The sequence below is a fragment of the Arvicanthis niloticus genome, chromosome 16, assembly GCF_011762505.2.
Source record: "Arvicanthis niloticus isolate mArvNil1 chromosome 16, mArvNil1.pat.X, whole genome shotgun sequence".
NCBI lineage: Eukaryota > Metazoa > Chordata > Mammalia > Rodentia > Muridae > Arvicanthis > Arvicanthis niloticus.
In genome coordinates, this window is record NC_047673.1 from 60,258,595 (window position 1) to 60,279,581 (window position 20,987).

Below are 20,987 nucleotides of genomic sequence, written 5' to 3' on the forward strand. Positions count from 1 at the left end.
CCACCCACAATGAACTGGGCCCTCCTCCACCAGTTACCAACCAAGACTGTCCACCAGGCAATCTCTGGAGACACTTTCTCAGTGGAGGGCTCCTCTTCCTGAACGAAAGGATGGGAGTGCTGGCACTGGCCTTTTGTTCTTAAATATTTATTTTTATTTACATGAGTACTCTGAATACACACCAGAAGAAGGCATTGATCCCATTACAGATGGCTGTGAGCCACCATGTTGATGGGAATTGAACTCGGGGCCTCTGAAATAGCAGAGCACATCCCTTTAATCCCAGCACTGAGGCAGAGCTCTCTCTGAGTTCAAGACAAGCCTGGTCTACATAGTGAGTTACAGGACAATCAGAGCTACACAAAGAACCCATCTTGAAAAACAAAACAAATTAGAAAATAAAGTGGGCTGGAGAGTAGTTAAGAGCCCTTAGTGCTCTTCTAGATAGACACCTCTCAGCACCTGGATGGTGACTCATAACCACCTGAGAGTTCACCTTCTGCCTTTTGCTGGAATCTGGTATGTACATAGTGTATATATATGCAAGCATAGCACACAAACTAAAATCTAAAAAAATAAGTTAGAAACTTTTTTCTGAAAGAGATATCTGTGGTTAGCTCTAGCCACCTTTAAGAGTCATTTTGTCTGACGGCCAGACCCAAGGCTGGGACTTTATAGAAAGCAGAGGTTTGAGTAGCTCAGTTTTCAGGTTTCCCATCTCTGAACACTAATGGGACTGACTTTTCACCATGTGTGTATGTGTCACAGTGCCAATGAAGTCCAGAGGACAGTGTCAACGCTCTCCTTCCACAGTGTGGTCCTGGGATGGAGCTCGGGCAGCCAGACTTGGTGGCAAGCACCTTTACTGATTGAGGTTTCTCAAAGGAATTTCTATCTTCTCAATGCCATTATCATGGCTATGTGTGTTAAAACTACATGAATTTGGGGAAAGCCATTCTGACAGCAACAGGACTCTGGCCTCCATGCTGGCCTGTACAGACTAGGGGATTCAGCTTGCTTCCCTCCAGCTTCTGCAGATCCTCCGATTCCTGAGTTGGGCCTTGGTGCCTCAGGGTAGGGTGATGCATCTCCCTGTGGGGACCAGCAAGTGCTAACGGAGGGCCTGCATGCAGGCAATGTGACTCAGCTGACAGCCCGCTCCTGGGATCTGCACAGTACCCACCGTACACTTGTCGGGATGACAGTGGGGTAGATCAGGCATGGCTAGAGATAAACAGGCCCAAGGGCAGTCTGTTGTCACAACGCAGGGCATTGTTTGACCATGTGTTCTAGAAGGAACAGCCACTTCCACCCAGGCTGCACAGTGAGATGCTTTTTTTTTCTTTTTTCTTCCTTTTTCTTTTCTTTTTTTTCTTTTTTTTTTTGGGGGGGGGGGTTTGAGACAGGGTTTCTCTGTGTAGTCCTGGCTGTCCTGGAACTCACTCGGTAGACCAGGCTGTCCTCGAACTCAGAAATCCGCCTGCCTCTGACTCCCAAGTGCTAGGATTAAAGGCGTGCGCCACCACCACCCAGCTGAGATGCTTTATCAGAATAAAACAAGCAAAATGAAAAAGAAGGGATAGCCAGTTGGGCACAGACACCTGTCATCAAAGCCCTTGGGAAACTGAGAAATAGTCCTAGGTCAACCCAGGCCCCACAGGAATATCCCACATCAAACTGCCAGAAGAGAACAATGCAAAAAAAAATTTTTTTTAAAAATATATTTCAGACAGGGTTTCTCTGTGTAGCTTCAGCTGTCCTGAACTCACTCTGAGGGCCTTGAGCTCAGAAATCTCCCTGCTTCTGCCTCCTGAGTGCTGGAGATTAAAGGTGTGCACCATTGCCTGGAAACTGCCAGCAATTTTTGAAAGCCTCAGTTTTAAAATTGAAAAACAATGAGCCTATTGCCCTTCCCACCCCAGAGTTCTATCCATCCTTAACTCTCATGAAGGGGACAGCACCGTGAGCCAACCCATGTGTTATTCACACTGAGAGGTTCTGGGATTCACTGTCCCCTTTCTTCTCTCCTCTTTCCTTTTGCATCTTTCAAGATGAAGCCTTGGGACTCATGTACACAGGTGGTGCTCAATGGCTAAGTCACACCCACAACTCCTTAAAGGGGGATTCTACGAAAGGTATCCACCCCTGAGCAGGGCAAGGAGCTAGCCAGAGGCAAGAGTCAGACAGGAACCATGGTACCCAGATGGAGCTAGCCTGAGATGACTAGTCTGGTACTACACGTGCTTGGGGATTGCAACCCATGCCTGAGGCAACTGCCCAGGGCCATAACGCACAAGAAGACATAGCACTTCTGAGATGACCCCAGACACTCCGAGCACCACTAAGAGAAGCAAGTAAGTGGTGGAGAAATAGAAGAAAAAGAGAAACAGAAAGATGTGGATACAATGAAGAGAGGCAGAACTGGACATCTGAGGGTAGTGAGGACCAGCCTGATGTGAGTAGCCAGTGATGCCTAGGACCATAACAGGGTCCTGGCCTGTGCTGCCACTGGGGGCTATGTCTGGGTCTACAAGCCAGGAGCAGCCTACCATCAAAGGCTAGGTGAGCATCCCTGGTCTGGTCTGCTGCTGGAGTCATGTTGATGTCTGAGGGCTATGCAGAACTGGCCCCACTCCTCACCTGGGCATCATGGGAGAGGTGCCCCTCCCATAGCCAGAGAGATGCCCTCTTCTCTTGTAAGTCGCTTTGGACCTCACCCTAAGATGGCGCTGGTAGCTTGCTTGCTGAGGACAAACAAGTCCTTATTTGGCTATGAGGATAATGCGCAGAATGGCCCCAGTTTACATGGACATATGGAGAAATGCCACGTAGCCAGATTGCATTGGTCCACTTGAAAGTATTTTAGCTAAGCACAGGAAGGGCTCGGGGCCACTTGGAAGAAGCTGTACTAGCATCCTGATTAAACCACCTTGAGAAGGACTCAGTTGTCCGTGTCTTATTTCCAGCTGGTCTGGGATAGCGCGGCACACCCTCTTGTCCCTCACCACCTATGGCAGGTCAGAGAGCTGGCCCTGCGGTCATGAGAGAGGGAGAGCTGGCCATGACCAGCTGCAGCATTCAGGATAGGGCCCTACACCGATACCTTGCTTGGGCAGCACAACCCCTGATTGCAGGGGTTGCTGGTGAGCCATCCCCAAAGGCACAAAAGCAGGAGAGCCAGTGGGCTGAGCAGCTCAGATGCCTCTCAGGCCCAGATCCAGGGCTTTGAATGGGTCCACCCCAATGTCTACCCCATCGATGAAGCTGGAGTGCATGAAGGGGCCGGTCCTGTAAATCCACGACTACAGGATCTCCATGACACAGGGCAACCACAGGAGATCCGAGAGGAGTCTCACTGAAGTTTCAGCATTGATAGTGTAGCAGAGGCCAGAGGTCTTGTAGCAGACCGAGTCTTTGCAATGAACATTTGCAACCAAAGAAGTGTGGACAACAGGTTAGACTGTAGGGCACTCTGTGACACACTTCAGCTTCTACGAGACTTTTCTCTATTGGGGTTGCAAGGGTGGTAGGAAGTTATGAGCAGAAGGGGAGCTGAAAGAGATTAGGGTGCATTCTGTGAAGTTCGTGAAGAAACAAGAAAAGGCTTTTTAAATGTACCCAAAGGCTGGAATGAAGGCACACGCCTTTAATCCCAGCACTTAGGAAGCAGAGGCAGGTGGGTCTCTGTGAGGTGGAGGCCAGCGTGGTTCACAGAGTGAATTCCAGGACAGCCAGGGCAGTAGCAGCAGCAACAACAAAGTCTTGAATAACAACTACAAAGTTCTTGCAGTATTTCAGTGTATAACTTGCCACTTGCAGCCTCACATGGGCACTCAGAAGGTTGCAGGTTTAGGATTGGGGTCCAGCCAATGGTCCAACCCGGGCTTAGCATTCAGAAGGCCCTGGGTTCAGTCCCAGCACAGTGATTGGCTGGATTTTGGTGCTCTCCCGAGTTCAGGAGGGTCAGTCTTTTGGGTGTAATGGCTCAGTGGTTAAGAGCACCAGTGGGGCTTCCTATCTTCCTTCCGCACTGAGGATCACAACCATCTTAGTCCCAGGGTATCCCACGCCCTCTCCTGGCTTCTGCACGCACTTGGTACAAAATACACATATGGGAGAAAACTGAGAGGAACCAGAGGGGGGTTATTTGGGTCTTCGTGGTGGGAGCAGCTGTCACCTTCTGAATGATGTACTTGGGTCAAGGCTCTTAACAGCCCTAAAGGGCCGGGGGGTGGTGGCCTTTAATCCCAGCACTTGGGAGGCAGAGGCAGGCGGATTTCTGACTTTGAGGCCAGCCTGGTCTACAGAGTGAGTTCCAGGACAGCCAGGGCTACTCAGAGAAACCCTGTTTGGAAAAACCAAAACCAAAAAACAAACAAACAAACAAACAAAAAACAAAAACAAAACAAAACAAAAAACCAACAGTCCTAAAGGTTCTGTATTTTTCTAAAATAGCACGGGCAACTGGGAACCACCTGTTCAAGCACATGAATGGGGGCAGTTTCACAACGAAATGCAGATGTTCAACTGTCGTGTGGCGGTTGTCCTGGGGAGTCCTCTTTCTGCCGCGGACAGCAGTGAACGGAAGGCCTTACAAACTGCTCCATCCGCTTGAGTAACACAGAAGAGGGGCGACCGGCCAGGATAGGCGAATGTGGGGAGAGACATGCAGGCACGGGGACGTCACGAGTGAGTGAGTGAGTGTGTGTGTGTGTGAGTGTGTGTGAGAGAGACAGGGTCCCACTGCTTAGCCCAACCTGTCCTCTAACTCCCGGCTAGCCTCCTGCCCTTGCCACTTGAAGGCTGGCATGAGTGTAAGCCAGCACGCCTGGCTTACTGACCTCATCACGCTGCAGCTAGGGCACTCTGTGCATCCGACCGCACCCGGAACACCCACTCAAGAGTGCAGCTGCACTCCGGTCACCTAATCGAGGAAGGACGATCAGGAGCGTGAGACCAGCCGGAGCTACATAACTCCAGCTTAAAAACTAAATAAAATGCGAGAAATCGGGCCAGCAAGGCGTGCCCCGCTAACGGAAGCACCGTGGATTGCCCACCCGCCTCCCCACCTCAAACCCTTGGGGAGCACTGTGGTTTCGGGAACAACCCGCTAGCCCGGCCCCGGCGACGCTTCATCTGCGCAACTGCACATGCGCCTACGGCCTTGGCTCAAAGCGCTCGGACCCATGGCAGCTCGGCCGTCGCGCAGGCGCACTGGCGTACTAGCCTCTGCCCGGAGCGCCGCCGCCTCCCCGCCGCCATGTCCGCACCCGTGCCCGGTCTCATCTCGGTCTTCTCCACCCCGCAAGAGCTGGGCGCGTCGCTGGCGCAGCTGGTGGCGCAGCGGGCCGCGAGCTGCCTGGAAGGGAACCGTGGCCGCTTCGCGCTTGGCCTGTCAGGCGGCAGCCTGGTCTCCATGCTGGCCCGAGACCTGCCCGCCGCCGCCACTCCCGCCGGGCCCGCCAGCTTCGCGCGCTGGACGCTCGGCTTCTGCGACGAGCGCCTCGTGCCCTTCGAACACGCCGAGAGCACGTACGGCCTCTACCGGGTGAGCGCTGCGGGGGCGCGCACCGCCCGTGCTACGGGGGCCGCCTTGGGCCACGCCAAATCGGCTCAGCCTGCCGTGGAAACGCAGGCTACGGGGGCCGCCATGGGCCATGCGGAGTCGGCTCAGTACGCCGAGGAAACGCGGGCCACGCCGAGCTGGCTCAGCCTGCCGAGAAAACTCCAGGAGCTGCTTCAACGCCCACCCGCCGGCTCCGGGCTCCATGGGGTCTTGCTGGATGCGCAGTGATGTCCATCCAAGTCCAGCTTTTGGCTGTGGGGCCTCGTGGGTCATGGCTGTGCGCTCAGCCTGCCTCTAGTGTTCAGGGTGTGTTGGGCCTCAGTTTCCTTTTTTTTAAACAGGAGCTGTTGGCCATCGCCTCCCAGCAGCCTAGGATATCATGGCCACCAGACGACCTATAGGGCACAGAGGTCCCTGCTTCACACACAGGGACACTGAGGCATGGAGGATTGAGCTCTCAGCACACTTGGGTCACTGCCACCACCTCCTAGGGGAAGCTGGCCCAGTGTCATGAGCTCTGAAGCAGGGGTGGGGCCATTACACTTCATGGTGGGGAAACGGAGGATTCATGTCTCCTTGGCCTCACATCTAGGGATCTGAAACTGCACCACTTTGAACACAGTGCCTGCCCAAGAACTTCACTGAACGGTGGGCTGTGGGTACTAGCACAAGGCGCAGTCGGTATTGTGTTGGCCTCGCAGGCATAAGGTCCAGGCTTCATTCCCAGCATCATATAAACCAGGAATGGTGGTGCACACCTATCATCCCAGCAATGAGGAAGTAGAGGCTGGAGGATCAGGAGTTCAAGGTCATCCCCAGCTACCCAGATGGAGGCCAGCCTGTGCTACATGAGACCATTTTGATGCTGCCCACCCAAGAAAAATAAAGCTAAGATCCCTAAGTAGGCCCCTCTGAGGGGACATGGTTAAAAGCCTGGTCTTTGAGAGAAGCAGGATTTCACCACCAGGTGGAGTCTGTTGACACGTTGATGTTAGGAGTCCGTCCATACACTGCACCTAGGCTGCCCAATGCGCTGAGCAGGAGCCGTGTAGAGTGGATTTAGCCAGTTCACCTTTGCCTTCCTGGCTCACGGACCTTCCTATGGCCCTCAGTCTGGAGTTCTGTTGCTCCTCTGTTCTCCAGGGTCCTCAGCCCCCTGATCAATGGTGGTTACAGAGTCCACAGCACCCCCAGCTGTAGGGCAGAGCACCCTGGCACTCTGACATTCGCCCCTAGCCTCTCCCTGGCATTGCTCCACTGAGCTGAACTTACCCAAAGAGCCAGGCATGGAGGCACAGGCAGGCGTCTCAGTAGATCACCGTCCTCTTCCTGAGGCCCACCTCTGTATAGTCAGGTGCCAGCTGTGTGCTGCATGCAGCCAGGCATCTAATACCTAGTCATGTTACTGTCCCTTCCCCTTCCACAGACACACCTGCTCTCAAAGCTGCCCATCCCAGACAGCCAGGTCCTCACCATCGACCCTGCCCTACCTGTGGAGGATGCTGCAGAGGATTATGCCAGGAAACTGAGGCAGGTGGGTCCCAGGACAGGTGGGAAAGCTGTAGAAGACTGCGGCAGCAGTGACTGGTTGGGGACACAGACTTTCGCTCTGAGGGGTCAGCCATGGCGGGAAGACTTGGGCTGGGGCCTCACATCTCAGGGACACTCGTCTGCAGACCTGATGTTCATGTTCACTAAGATGGAATACAAGCCTCCAGGCTGGATCAGTCTGGTGTGGTAGCACATCTGTGACCCCAGCACTTGGGAGACTAAGGCAGGAGGCTTGTTGAGAGTTGAGGCCAGCTTGGGCTGGAGGGTGATGCTTACCCTCAGAAAACCCTACAGACCTCATGTTAAAGCTGCTCTGTGCAGGCCCTTACCCAGTGACACCGTCAATGGAAGGCGGTCAAAGCTGAGCTAGAAACCTGCTTTCAGTTTTGTGTGTTACCTCTGAGCTCACACACACTTGACCTGCCATCCTCCTGTCAGGCCTTCCAAGGAGACGCTGTCCCTGTGTTTGACCTGCTGATACTGGGAGTGGGCCCTGACGGCCACACCTGTTCGCTCTTCCCTGGCCATCCCCTCCTACAGGTGAGCTTGGGGATCCCCTCCTACAAGTGGGGGCCCTCCTGACACTGATCCACTGGGGCCTGTGTCAGTCTTCTGGGTATCTGAGCATCCATGCCCCTCAGTCCCACCCTGCATATGCAGAGCATAACCTCCCGTGGTCATGGTGGTGCATGCCTAGTATCCCAGCACTTGCTATGAGGTTGTGGGCCACCTGGACACTGAGTAAGGCCCTGTCTCAGAAACCCAAAAGACCAACAGGAAAACCTGTTGGCATTGTGAACCTGGGGCCTGGCGGGGCGGCTCCTTCCCAGTGCCACAAACACCGCAGAAGGGTAGGAAGGCCTGTCCTCACCTGGCTGCCTTCCCCAGGAGCAGGAGAAGATTGTGGCCCCCATCAGCGACTCCCCAAAGCCACCGCCGCAGAGGGTGACCCTGACGCTCCCTGTGCTGAACGCAGCCCAAAGTGTCATATTCGTGGCCACAGGGGAAGGCAAGGCAGCTGTGCTGAAGGTAGGGAAGGGACGGTGGAGGCCAGCCCGGGCCTTCCTGGAACCCAGGGCAGACATGCCTCTACTATGTGAGAGGGCCACAGCGCCCTGGGGTAGAGTCCCTGCACCCCCTCCCCCCAACTCCTTCACAAACAGGATGCTGGGGCTATGGTCTCTCTCCAGTGAGGGACTCTGTATGAAGGGAATAGGTAGGCAGTGAGAGAGCAGCACACTAGACACACACATTTAAAGAGAAAGAAGAAGGAAAAAAGGCCAGGGTCAGAGGGATCGCTACCAACCGGTGAGTACCTGCTGCCCTTCCAGAGGACCTGGGCTCCATTCTCAACCAGCTGTAGCTCTAGTCCCAGGGGATCCAGTGCCCTCCTCTGGCCTCGGTGGGTGCCAGGCATGCTCGTGGTGCGCAGAAATACATGGAGGAATAACGCCTATCTATACACATTAAATAGAATAAGTAATAATTAAATAGAAATAAGTAAATAAAAAGAATTTGCAAAAAGAGGAGGGCAGGGATGGGGCAAGATGGCTTAGTGGACAAAGGTGCTTGCTCCCAAGCCTGACAGCCCGAGTCCAGTTCCTAGTACCTCCTGTTGTCTCCATACTGGGGAGGCAGAAAGGAGGAGTCCTTGGCTACTTCGCATGTTCAAGGGCAGCCCGTGCTAGATAAGGCCCTGCCTCGTAATAAAAGCAAGAAACAAAGCCGGGCGGTGGTGGCGCACGCCTTTAATCCCAGCACTTGGGAGGCAGAGGCAGGCGGATTTCTGAGTTCGAGGCCAGCCTGGTCTACAGAGTGAGCTCCAGGACAGCCAGGGCTACACAGAGAAACCCTGTCTTGAAAAACAAAACAACAACAAAAAAAGCAAGAAACAAATCCTATTCCACACCGCGAAGCTTTGGAGCCCACAGTGTGTGAGGCAGAGTGCAGAGCAAGATCCCGTGGGTACCCCCTCCCCAGACGGAACAGATGCCCAGTGCGATCCCCGACTGGCTCTGCGACGCATCTGAGGCGGGTCCTGGTTTCCACACACAGCGCATCCTGGAGGACAAGGAGGGCGCGCTGCCCGCCGCCATGGTGCAGCCACGCACGGGCGCCCTCTGCTGGTTCCTGGACGAGGCAGCTGCACGGCTGCTGTCCGTGCCCTTCGAGAAGCATTCCACGTTGTAGGGGCCGCGCCACACACCCCGTGGGCACTTCAGGTCGCGGGAGCTGTGGGAGCGGACTAGCTGCGGATTAAACAGCTTTGCTGTAACTCTGGTCCCTGTGGTTTTTGGTGGCGGAGGGCGGGGCTGGCCAGGGCTGATGGAGCAGAGTGCACACTGACCAGAGAAGTGTATGCACTGCTTCAAGTCAGGCCATATTCTCTGCTCCAAGGGTCAGAACCAACTCACGGGTCCCGGGGCACTCGCGGCCTGAAGTGGCTGCTTGTGTTCCAGGCGTGGCGAAGGGAAGTGGACACCTGGGCCCTCAGCCAGCACCTTCATGGCCCCTTGAGGATACACTGTCTCCTTCAAGCCTGCTTGAGCAGGGTGAGCTACCTTAAAGTTCTGGTGGTGTCACAGGGCCTCATACCAATGGGAGAAGTGTCTGGGGTGACTCTTGGGATATTCCCTTAGACAGTTTTCTCTCTTGCAAAGACTGAGATGTGGGTCCAGAGGCTGGATGTGATAGCTGGAGGATAAGCCTTGGAGCATGAGGTAGAGTGGTCCATCATTGGCTTACCTATTACCCTACCAGTTTCCAGGGACCTAGTTGGGGAGGCTGGGGGAGCATCCCCTCACGAAGGTAATACAAACCAGGCATGAGATGGGAATTGAAACCTGCCTGAGCCAACTTGGCAGGTAGGCCATAAGGGCGGGGCCAGAACTACAAATGTGAACTTTAGATGTCTGGTCCCTGAGGGCTCCTCAGCTGTGACAAAGAGGAAGTAGGATGGGCCGTGGCAGAAGCCAGTGGAAAATCCTCCTGGGGACTTCTACAAGAATAGGTGCCACCCACCCAACAGCCAAGCAGAGGGTGAGACATCTTGAGAAAGGAGAAAGTGATGTAGGCGTGAGGACCCCACGTGAGCACTGTGTGGGACATCTATCACCTCCTGTGTCCCTGTGTCCGGTTGATACATAGGACCTGCCTCATGCTTCAAGGTGGCTGCTTACATTCCAACCATCACATTCCACATTTCCAGCCTTGGAAAGGGAAGGAAGTTGCCTAAGGGAGCTGCATTAGGATGGGTGTGTGTGGAGGGTTCCCTCCAAATGATAACCTAACCCCTGCTCATTCATTTGTCAGTCAGCAATCCATTCCTTTGGCTTTCAGAGACAGGACTTTATGTAGCCCAGGCTGGCCTCCATGGCCTAAACTCCCAACCCCCTCCCCCCCCCCCGCCCCCCATGCCTCTGCTTTGAGTGCTGGGATGGCAGAGATGTGCCCCCCCATCTGTGCTAGTGTGTTGTTTTTTCCCACACTCCTTTGGTCTCCCCTGGGGCTGTCCCCACTACCCCCAACAGAAACCACCAGTCTTGGTCTAGCCTGTCCCCAGAGGCCAGGAGGAGGCAGGTGCAGTACAGGAGGGGTGGGGTGGGAGCAGATGGCCATACGCACCCTCTTGGCACTTGGGCCACTCAGCAGGCATCCAGCATCCTGAGCACAGGGACCCAGGACGGCTCTGTATGGTGGCAGGATGGGGGCACAGCCTTCCTGCCCCCTGGGCAGACGGCAGCAACAGCAGCTTCGGGGTGAGCAGGGGTCAGGGTCGGGTCATGCTGCCACTGTGTGGGAGGCCACACTGGCATGTGCTCCTGGTGCCAATATGGGGTTCATTATTTTAACTGTCTCTGGTCTTGCCAGGGGTGGGCTTGTGTTGGAAGATTTCAGATCTTTCTGTTCGTTTTTTCAAGACGGAGTCTCTCTGTGTAGCCATGGCTGTCCTGGAGCTCACTCTGTAGACCAGGCTGGCCTCAAAGTCAAGAGAGATCAAAGGCACATGCCATTGTGCCTGGCCCTCGAGGATTCCAGATTTAAATGAAATCAAGTAGCTGAATACAGTGCACACTTGCCATCCTAGTAGTCGGGAGGCAGAGGCAGGCAGATCTCTGTGAGTTCAAGGCCAGCCTGGTCTACAGAGTGAATTCCAAAACAGCCTGGGCTATATGCAACCCTGTCTCAAGACAAAACAAAATGAAATGTGAAGTTTTTGATTTGTTAGTGGAATCTAGGTCCACTGAGGGTGGGGTGATGGCACAGGCAGTTGCAAGGGGTCCCACCTGACCCCAGGTGGTCTGAGGCTGGGAAATCTGTCTGATAGACACTGGGACTGGACTAAGGCTTAGCTCTCAGTGCGAGAAAGGCCAAGGCCAGGCTGAGCTCAGCCCCTGTCCTGTCCTACACCTGGGCCTGGGAGAGTGTCCAGACCAGCAGGACTTGGTGGGTGTTCCCAAGGGAGGAGGCTAGGCTGGAGGAGGGTGTGTGGTTACTAGTGAGGGTTGAAACAGCATTTGGGAAGGGGACAGCCCATGCAAAGTCCTGCATGTGCTGCCTACTGATCATCTCTCCAAGTCCCAGGATTGACCACTACCTACATTTGCTGTGTGCCACTGGGTGAATAAATTGCCCTCTCTGGGCCTCATTCTCCGGAGACACAACAGTGTATTTGGATGAAGGGCCTTTGTGTGTGCACATGTGCTTGCCAGCGGTTAGTTTCAGCCATCCTCTGAGACGGCCTTCCACTTTATTCACCGAGGCACGGTCTACGCTGCACTCACTGGTTCTGGCTGCTCCAGTGAACCAGCTGGCCCTGGATGACAGGCAGGTGCCCTGGTCACATTGCTGGTCCCTTCTCGCTACAGGTCAGGTGGATGGCATGCTGAGGACCTTCCTGCCCTGTTACCGCAGGCAGCTGGCTGCAGCTGTGCTCAGGCACATCTCCCAGGAGCTGGGACCCCAGGAGCCAGCCGGATGCCAGCTGTCCCACACCAAAGTACGTACCACCAGGGATGCGGCTACCTGCCAGGCACCCCGCAGGGCACCCGGGGACCCAGCTGTAGTTGTCTCTCTTGTGTTCTCAGTGGTGCTGACACGAGACTGTGGGTGTGGAACTGGGGAGGGCCAACAGGAGGGCTTTTGCACAGGTGGACCAGGAAGCTCTGGAGGTAGAGGCAGGCCGAGGGGGCTTGGGGAAGTGAATTCCCTGCAGGGGCATAGCATGTGCAAAAGTCCTGAGGTTGGCAGACAGGCTAGATGTGAGTGGGGGCCCCCAGCTGTATGTGCCTGCTCCATCTTTGCAACCACCATGCCAGGGAAACTCTTCAATAAGATCCCATGTTTTTTGTCCCCTTGTCCCTCTGACCGTGTGCCTGTAGGCTCCCTGCTCTTTGCAGCTCAGAGGTTGTTACTGAGATCTAACAGCCTAGAGCTAGAGCTACTAATAGGGTTCTGGGGCTGCCATCTGTCCCCTATCTTGGGAGTCTTTGACCGATGAGGAAATTCAGGACCAGAGAGGTAGAGTGAGTACCTAAAGGCCACACAGCACAGGTGCAATTGGAACCTGGGATTTCCCACTGGCTCCTTTCCCTCCCTGCCTCTGGAGACTCTCTCTGTCCCATAAAGGGCATCACCCATACCTGCTACAATTTTGGTTTTTTTTTTTTTTTTTGAGATGGAGCGTCATGTAGCTGGGCTAGTCTTGAATTTGGTGTGTAGCTGAGGCTGACCTTGAATTCCTGCCACTCCTGCCTCAGCCTTCCCAGTGCTGAACTAACAGGGTCTGGATAGCAGCTGCTGCCTTTGAGCTTTTGCTGGTGTGTGACCAAACTGAAGAGTTCAGGCAGCCCCAAAACCTTCTCCAGCCATGGCATTCCTTTGCAGAAGCTGCCTCGAGTCAGGGAGCACCAAGGACCCTTGACCCTGCTTCAGGGCCGCCAGCCACAGTGGCAGCCCACTTTCTGTGTTCTGCGTGGGGATGGACGTCTGGAATGGTTCAGTCACAAGGAGGTCAGTGGACAACTAGAGTCCCTGCTCTTAGTTACCCAGTGAGGGACTGGGGGCATGGCTCAGGGGCGGGGCCCTGGGCAATAACAGGCAAGGTCCTTAGTGGCACAGATGGCGTATAGAGGGTTAGTGGAGTGTGTTGTGAGCCCTGTGTGTTCTTGCTGACTTGCCTCTTGTACTGGAGAGTGGTAACCAGTTTGGTCTCTGTGTCTTTGGTCACAGGAATATGAGTCTGGGGCCCGTCCGTTGGGCTCTGCAGCTCTGACCGGCTACACATTGCTCACATCCCAGCGTGAATACCTCTGCCTTTTGGATGACCTCTGCCCCAGCTCCTCTGGTAAGGACCTCTGTGTCCCCTTCATCATTTTCCTTCCTCCCAGTCCTCTGGCATTCCACCATCCCTGTGCACTTCGTGAAGCTGCCCTGGGGCTCCTCCACCAGTAGCAATTTCCTAACCACAGTGTGTGTGACTCTCAACATGTCTGCAGATGTTGCCGCCCATCCCTTGGTGGGTGGCATTGGTCCTTGAGTGAACACTCTTGATTTGGGAAGAAGAAGCACCCCCTGTTCGTGGGAAGAGGTCAGTCAGTGCAGCAAAACCCAAATAGCAGACTGTCTAAGGAACAAAGCAAAAGTACTGCTGGTGGCATGGTGGCACACGGGGAGGCAGAGTCTGCACAGCGAGCTTCAGGCTGCCAAGGCTACATAGTGAGACCCTGATCACCTACATGGTGGTTCATAGCCAGCTGTAACTCCAGTTCCAAGGGATCTCTTCTGACCTCTGCAGCTACCAGGCATGTCCTTGTTGTATGTACATACATACATACTGGGAAAACATTCCTACACATGAAATAAAGTAAAAAAAAAAATCTTAAAATAAAAATCAGGTGTGGTGGAGCACGCCTTTAATCCCAGCAGAGGCAGGTGAATCTCTGAGTTCAACGAAGGCTGGTTTACAGAGTGAGTGCCAGGGCAGCTACACAGAGAAACTCTGTCTCAAAAACCAAGCCAACAAAAACAAAATTAAACGAAAAGCGGTGGGGACGGAAAGATGATTCGGTGGATTTGAGTTTGATCCTGGTATCAGGCTGCTCACAACTGCCTGGAACTTCAGCTCCAGGGGATCTGATGCCTCTGACCTCAGATATCTCTGCGCGCGCGCGCGCGCACACACACACACACACACACGTGCGCGCATACAGGTAATTAAAAATAATAAAAACACATAATATGCAGTGTCAGTAATCCTGCAAGAAGACAAACACTGTGGGAAGCAGTGGGCAGGTTTGGGCCAGCATACAAGCCCACCTGGGGTCCTGGGCTTCCGGTTCCTGTCCCTGTTAACCTGCTCCAACAAGATGTAGAGAACAGTCGATCTCGCAGGGTCCACTCGTATTAGGGCTTCTGCTGTGTGTAGTTTTTGAGACAAGGTTTTCAAGACTTTCAGACCGGCCTGTAAATCAGAATCCGATGACAGGACACCCTACACCGGGCTCTTTCAGGCTGCTGTCCTAAGGGAATGAACAGAGGCCTGAAGGGCGACTTCTCTTGCTTTCAGGAGACCTTGCCCAGGAGGAGCCGCTGCGGGTGCTGGAGGAGCCCGTGAGCTTTGTGCTCTTCCTCGTGCACCCCTTCCGGGCTCACCTCTGCTTCTGCGCTTGCTCTCGGGAAGCGCAGCGCGCCTGGAGGCTCAGCCTGCAAGGTGCCATTCGTCTGAGAGCCACCGGTGCGTCGCGGGAGCAGTGGGGTGCAGGTGGGAAGGGGCGGGAGTTAGACGGGCGGCGGAGGTGCGGAGCTCCCCGAGCGCAGCGCGCGCTTGATTGCGCCTTCAGTTCTGCAGCGCAGCCGGGCGCCTGCAGCTTGCGCCTTCCTGGACGCCGTGCGGCTCTATCGACGACGCCGGGGCTATGCTGGTGGAGACGACGCGACCCTGGGCTCCGACGCAGAGGTGAGCGGTGTCCCGCAGACCCCGAGCGTGTTCCGCCGTCTGCCGCCCAACAGCCCCACGCCTCCCCTTCAGGTGCTGAGCGCCGAGCTGATGCGGGAGCTGTTGCCCGCGCTGCGAGCACAGACGCTCCGAGGCCTGCGCGGTGCCGGACGCGCCCGAGCCCGGGCCTGCGCGGAGGTGCGGAGCGTGGAGTGGCAAGTGGAGGGGGAGCGAGAGAGGGGACCGCCCTAGGACCCACGCCCTCACCCAAGCTGCCTTCGAATTCTACAGTTCCTCGACGCCGTGCACGCGGCTGTCCTGGCCTGGGTATCCTCGGGGCTGCGTGCCTTCCAGCCAGAAAAGGATGCACTACTGGCGGCACTGGAGAGGATGGTGCGCACAGATCTCGAGCACATCCTGCAGCAGCGCGCACTCGGGGCACGGAGAATAGAAGGTGAGAGGGGCGGGGCGGGAGTGGGGGCTGGGATAAGGGGCGGACCACAGGTGAGAGGTGGAGCTAGGAGTCCCCAAGAGTCGGGGGAGGGGGGGAGGCTGCCTGGTGAGCAGGGTGGGGTCACGGAACGAGGGGCGTGGCTTGGGGGGGTGTTGGCGCAAGAGGCCGAGGGGCCTCTTGGTCATGGATATTAGAGGAGGGGCCTGACCAGAGAGGGCCTGGAATTTCGGCGGCAGGATGAGGGCGGAGCTTACAGGGAGGAAGGCACTTGCCTGATGAGGCAGGGTCTGTGATGGTGGAAGGCGGGGCGTAGTGGGGCGGGTGCTGGGATCTAAACTTGGTGAAGTAGCAGATGGGGCTTAGAGTCACCCACTGGATCTTATTGGAAAGAAGCCCAGAGAAGGGCCCCGCGACAGGGCGTGGCCTAGAGCCTGGAGGGACCCGGCCTGTTAAATTGTGGGCCAGGTAGGGAGGCAGGAGGTAGCTGTGGCCTTGCAGGATCTGCTCTGCTGCCCAATTATTAAGACCTGGGTTTGAATCTCCTTCCACTTCTGCCTACGCCTTTGGGCCAGGTCTCACTGCTCATAGCCTCAGTTTCCCCAGCTGTAAAGTGAGTATCCAGCTGGCCCAGCTGAAGTGGGAAATCACCAGGCCCACATTTCCCCTCAGCCGAGATCCAGGACTCAGTAGAGGTATGTCTGTGCGGGAAGGTGGACCCGCAACTGCCTCAGCTTACCCTTGCGCTGCTGAGCCCCGCGGAATCCACGCTCCAAGCTGTTCGGACCCTTCTCATCCGAGGGATGGACCGGCTGTGTCACTATCTTCATAAGAACCCTTCTGGCACTCGGCTGCGCAGGGAGGTTAGCCCGTGGGCCAGTAGCGGCTTGTCCACGTTGGTCAGTCTGTGTCAGAAGCCAAGGATAATTTCTCATCCGACTGGTATGCACACATAGGTTTATGAATTTGGGGAGATACCATGGGACCCAGAGCTGATGCAGGCTTGCTACCGGGAGGCGGAGAGGAACCACAACCATCTAGCCGAGCTGGCAAAACCCTTTGGCTTCCTGGGGATGCGGAGCCTGGTGTTTGGGGCCCAAGACCTTGCACAACAGGTGAAGTGAATGCGAAGGGTGCTTGGGCACATCCCTGGTAGAGAGATGTACATTTATGGAAGAGGAGTGGCCCTGCTAGAAAGTGCAGAGCCTATGAAGAGCGAGCAAGGACAGGGGCATGGCTGGAGGCAGGTGTGCTGTCGGGAGCTCATCTATAAAGGACAGGGATGGAGGAGGCTGGGACAAGCCCTGATCTGTTGAGGACCACTCTGCCCCACGTTGGGAGCCAAAATGTCCCGGACTGCTCTGCTGCTCTGGTCCTCAGGTCAGGGTTGAGGGAGAGAGGGAGAATAGAGACAAGCCAGAGGGGCTAAGGAAATCCTGGGTATTTATAAGCACAAGCAGGCGAACACAGGTGAAGACATTTTACCATGTGCACCATACAGCTGAGGTCACTAAACAGCAAAACAAGCTATGTGGGATAAACAATATATTTATCAGAGTGTACTTCAGCTGTTGTAGGCTGTTGAAAAACAAGTCTCTATCAGGGTATATGGTTCGGGATGGCTGCAAGGATGATAGCTGCTTTCTAGCTGCTTTCTGCTAAAAGTTGGCTCCCAACACTGATCCTGATGTGGTGTGGTTGAACAGGCTTGTCCTAGCACTTCAGAGGTAGAGGCAGGAGGATCAGGATGTCAGGGTTGTTCTCAGCTTCATAGTGACTGAGGACAGTGTATATTATGTGAGGTCCTGTCTCCAAGAAGAAAGGCATGTTTTGAAGGCTGAGAGGTTAGGGCCTGCCATGAACATGGTGCATGACGGAGAAGCAGACCAAGGTGATCCACCGAGCCTGGCACAGTTTGTACACTGCACAGCAGTGCTCCCTCAGGAGGCTGATCTCTGGCTGGTGCCATCTTGCAGACAGAAGGAGATCTTTCCTGAGACTAGCACCTGGAGGAACAGCCAGGGGACCGGCCAGGGTTGGCTGCTGAAGAGGCGTCAGGCCTTAGGAGCCTGCGGCCAGAGCAGGGTATCATTACATCCTGAGGTAATGATACTTTCTTCACAGCTCATGGCGGCTGCAGTTACCACCTTTCTGCAGCTGGCAGACCAGTGTCTGACGTCAGCTCTGGACTGTAGACAGGCAGCTGAGCAGCTGGAGAAAGTCAGGGGCCTTGTGCTGAAGGTGAGGTGTGTGGAAGGGTCCCCAGTGGCCAGAGTTCTGAGGGCCACTACACAGGCTGCCTGTGACCCCTGCAGAAGTTCACCTCAGACAGTGAGGCCACTCTGTGGAGGTTCACCCGGGACTGGCTGCTGGGGATCTTCTGGCCCTTTGTATGGAGTCAGCTCGGGATGCGACATAACTTGGTGAGTGGACACCTGAGACATCTGTCTGGTGGGATAGAGTGCTCCTCAGGTTGGGTGGGGGTCTCTCTTGGGCTTCCACCATGTTCTTTACTTTCTTGGGAATCTTGGTTCCACAGTCCCCCCACCCCCACCCCCTGTGCCACATCCTCCCAGAGTTCTAGCCCAGCTTTGCTGAGCACACGAGCTTGAGCCATGGGTCTACGTTTACAGGAAGAACACCTCTGCAAAAGTCGTGGGCCAGAACTAGGCCAGAGAAGAGTCAGCTGAGGCTGGAATTGAGAGAAGGGACACTGGGAAGGGTGTGGGTGGGGAAGGTCCAGCCTTCCAGCTACCTAAGGTCAGGGCCAAGTATAGGTATGTATCAGGTGCTAACAGGACACTCGAGGGCCACAACTGTGGCATTTGGGAGGTAGGAGGGATGTGTGGGCCTTAGTCCATTTCTGATACTGTGACACATGCTATGGTGTGTGGGATTGTGGGCTAGCAAGTCCATGTTACAGAGAGGGAAAAAGCCAGAGAACCCACAGATCAGGCCAGAGCTGGAAGGTCCAGGCCCTGTATCTAGCCATGTTCCTATCTGTGTGGTCCTAGGAACCACTGGAGGTGGATGGGGACATCCTGGCCATGGGCTGCCAGGTTCTGACCACCGAGGGTGTCTACAGGGATGTCATTCAGGGCCTCTTGCTGCAGAGGATTGACAAAGGTGAGCTCCCCACTGTGGCTCAGGGAGTCTCTTGTCCCTGTCTGTGCACACAGCCTTGTTCAGTGCTCACTGAGGTGCTTTCCTGTGGATGGTGGCACAGGCCTGGAGGGTCTGCATGTTGGAGCTGCATGAAGGGGAGGCACTGGGATGAGGTTGTCAGTGCACTTAATCGCTGAGCCATCTTTGAGAGTATAAGTTTTAAATGGCTCCAAGCTAAGTCCAGAAATGGTAACTTAGATGAATTTCTGACCCTAAGGCTTGTGTTTATCCTTAGGGGAATTCCAGCTGCCATTGATTTGTGATGTCTGCATAGAGCAGCAATGTTGGGTAGGGCTGCCATTCTCCTGGCTAGGTGGAGTGCAGGTATCTATTAGCAATGTCTGTCCTTGGTGAAGCATTGAAAGAGGTTTCTGAAAGCCAAAACTGGGCATCCTCAGCTAGGTCCAGGGGTTTATCTTTTATTCTAGAGTTGAAGAAGGTTCTTGGTGCCAGTGACAGAGCTAGCTGACTGCCCAGTAGCCCAGTGGGACCAGGAAGGAGCAGGTGAGCACCTCACAGGTTTTGGGCTGTGACAAGGAATGACTGTGGCTGCACGGGTTGTTTAAGGGTGTGTCAAGAGTGGAGTGGATGGAAAAGAACAGACTTCATCTCCTAACATGGCCTGGCTGGCCAGCGTCATCGTGAACAGGTGGAGAAGCCACAGGCTCTGACACAAACATGGGTGGAGATGGTGACAGGTTTTGGGCCCGAGTTCCTGCAGCCTAGACACACTGGGATGGGTATCTTCTTGGCAGTTACTTTTTGTTAACAATACTGGGGGGGGGGGACGACAGTCGAAAGACCCTTGGTATGGGAGAATTTTATGTGCCTTCCACCTGCCATATATACCAAGGGGACCTGAGTTTATCCCTTTAGGCACATTCAACACTATGAGTGAACCCCCATGGGATCTCAGGGTGTGAAGAGGGAGGCTAGCATTTTTTTCGGGGATCTCCAGACTGTCCTCACATAGCACAGTCAGTTTCTCTTGATTTGTGAGCCCTGTCCATGCTTCTTCTGCCTTGTTACCTGTGTGGATCCTTCAGGCCCCACACACAGCTTATAACAAGTGACATCCATGTGCCTGGTAAGGTAGGGAACATCCAGGTGACAGTTGCCATTTCACAGAGGAGGAAGCCAAGGCTCAGATCAGAGAGAGAGAGAGAGAGAGAGAGAGAGAGAGAGAGAGAGACAGACTCTGACTGACTGACTTTACTCTGCAGGCCGAATGCAGCCACTCCATACAACATGGCTTCCAAGAACATTCCAGAGCTGAGTCTTAACCATCCACATACATCCTGGAGGACAACGGATAAAGACCTTGGCCTCCCTGGGCCAAGCGTATGAATGCTTCTGGCTTTGTAACTGTTATATATTCACCAAAGCATCATAGATGGTATATTCCTGCTAAAATTTGTACACTCAAGTTCTGAGCTAGCCTGGACTGCCATAATAAGACACTGTCTCTAAAAAAAAAAAAAATCCAAAACCTCTGTTAATATGATACATGTAATCCCTTTAATTTCATTTTTATCTTTATTTAATTTTTTTTCTTAAAAATCTGTACATTTATGAAAGTTTCTTTTTAAATTTGTTTACTTTGTATGTGTGTGTGCACTCACAGGCATGGGCCTGTGGAGGTCAGGGGACAGTTTACAGGAGTTGGGTTTTCTCTTTCCATCTAGTAGGTCTTGAGGACCAAAGTCAGGTTATGAAGCTTAGGGGCAAAGCACCTTTACCTGCTAAGCCATCTCACTGTTTTTACATTTATCAATTGCTTGATTACAAATCTGCTTGAATGACTAAGTTGAACTTTAAAATGCCCAGGGCTGCGACCTTGATTGACTAGAGCCTTGCAGCAACTCCCTGCACACAGTCCCTGGGATCCGTTGTCCTGCCTTCAGGGCCAACACTGCCAACCTCTCCTTCACCCCGGGCCCCCCTCCCCCATCTCAGCCGGCTCCCCAGCTGCTTCCGGTTCCAGGGGCTTTTCCTGATGCTTTCTGCAGGGTCTAGAAGAAGCGGGGAGGGTGTGCGGACCAGGAAGGGCGAGGGGGAGGGGGATAAAGACCCAAGCAGTACAGCTGTGTCATCCTCACCCCTTATTCCCCCACCCCCGCCTCCGCACTAGAACATTTTAATTTAACTTACTCATCTTGCATCTCTCTGGCTGCAGCCAGTGTCCACTGTGACCCAGGCTACAATGCAGAAGCTAATTCTGGAATGGGGCATGCAGGAGTGTGCCCTGCTGCCTTCTTTGAGAGCACCTGTTGGCTGCCAGAGCCAAGGAAGCACCCCGCTGTCGTTTTAGTTTACAT

The 20,987-nt window shown here is 54.5% G+C and overlaps 2 protein-coding genes across 8 annotated transcripts; both read left to right on the plus strand.

Moving 5' to 3' along the window:
* The first annotated feature begins 5,089 nt into the window (after positions 1 to 5,089).
* Pgls (6-phosphogluconolactonase) lies at positions 5,090 to 9,392 on the plus strand. 2 transcript variants are annotated; one of them, XM_034520644.2, is made up of 5 exons: positions 5,090 to 5,548; positions 6,993 to 7,100; positions 7,556 to 7,657; positions 8,006 to 8,146; positions 9,173 to 9,392. In XM_034520644.2, the coding sequence occupies exons 1-5, from the start codon at positions 5,261 to 5,263 to the stop codon at positions 9,305 to 9,307; spliced, it is 774 nt and encodes a 257-aa protein (XP_034376535.1). In that variant the 5' UTR covers positions 5,090 to 5,260; the 3' UTR covers positions 9,308 to 9,392. The 2 variants fall into 2 exon arrangements, with proteins under 2 accessions (XP_034376535.1, XP_034376534.1); XM_034520643.1 differs by having other exon boundaries at positions 5,180 to 5,548; positions 8,012 to 8,146.
* Positions 9,393 to 9,534: 142 nt separating this feature from the next.
* Niban3 (niban apoptosis regulator 3) lies at positions 9,535 to 20,414 on the plus strand. 6 transcript variants are annotated; one of them, XM_076914431.1, is made up of 16 exons: positions 10,758 to 10,875; positions 11,986 to 12,116; positions 13,004 to 13,129; positions 13,349 to 13,463; positions 14,685 to 14,852; positions 14,959 to 15,074; positions 15,147 to 15,251; positions 15,345 to 15,507; positions 16,177 to 16,367; positions 16,461 to 16,619; positions 17,629 to 17,745; positions 17,820 to 17,927; positions 18,519 to 18,630; positions 18,905 to 18,993; positions 19,078 to 19,173; positions 19,893 to 20,406. In XM_076914431.1, exons 1-15 carry the CDS (start codon positions 10,821 to 10,823, stop codon positions 19,123 to 19,125), a joined length of 1,803 nt encoding a protein of 600 aa, XP_076770546.1. In that variant the 5' UTR covers positions 10,758 to 10,820; the 3' UTR covers positions 19,126 to 19,173; positions 19,893 to 20,406. The 6 variants fall into 6 exon arrangements, 5 of the variants coding, with proteins under 5 accessions (XP_034376529.1, XP_076770546.1, XP_076770545.1 ...); XM_034520638.2 differs by lacking the exon at positions 10,758 to 10,875 and adding an exon at positions 9,535 to 9,669 and having other exon boundaries at positions 14,959 to 15,251; positions 19,893 to 20,408; XR_013104451.1 differs by having other exon boundaries at positions 14,959 to 15,251; positions 19,098 to 19,173; positions 19,893 to 20,414.
* The last annotated feature ends 573 nt before the right edge of the window (positions 20,415 to 20,987 follow it).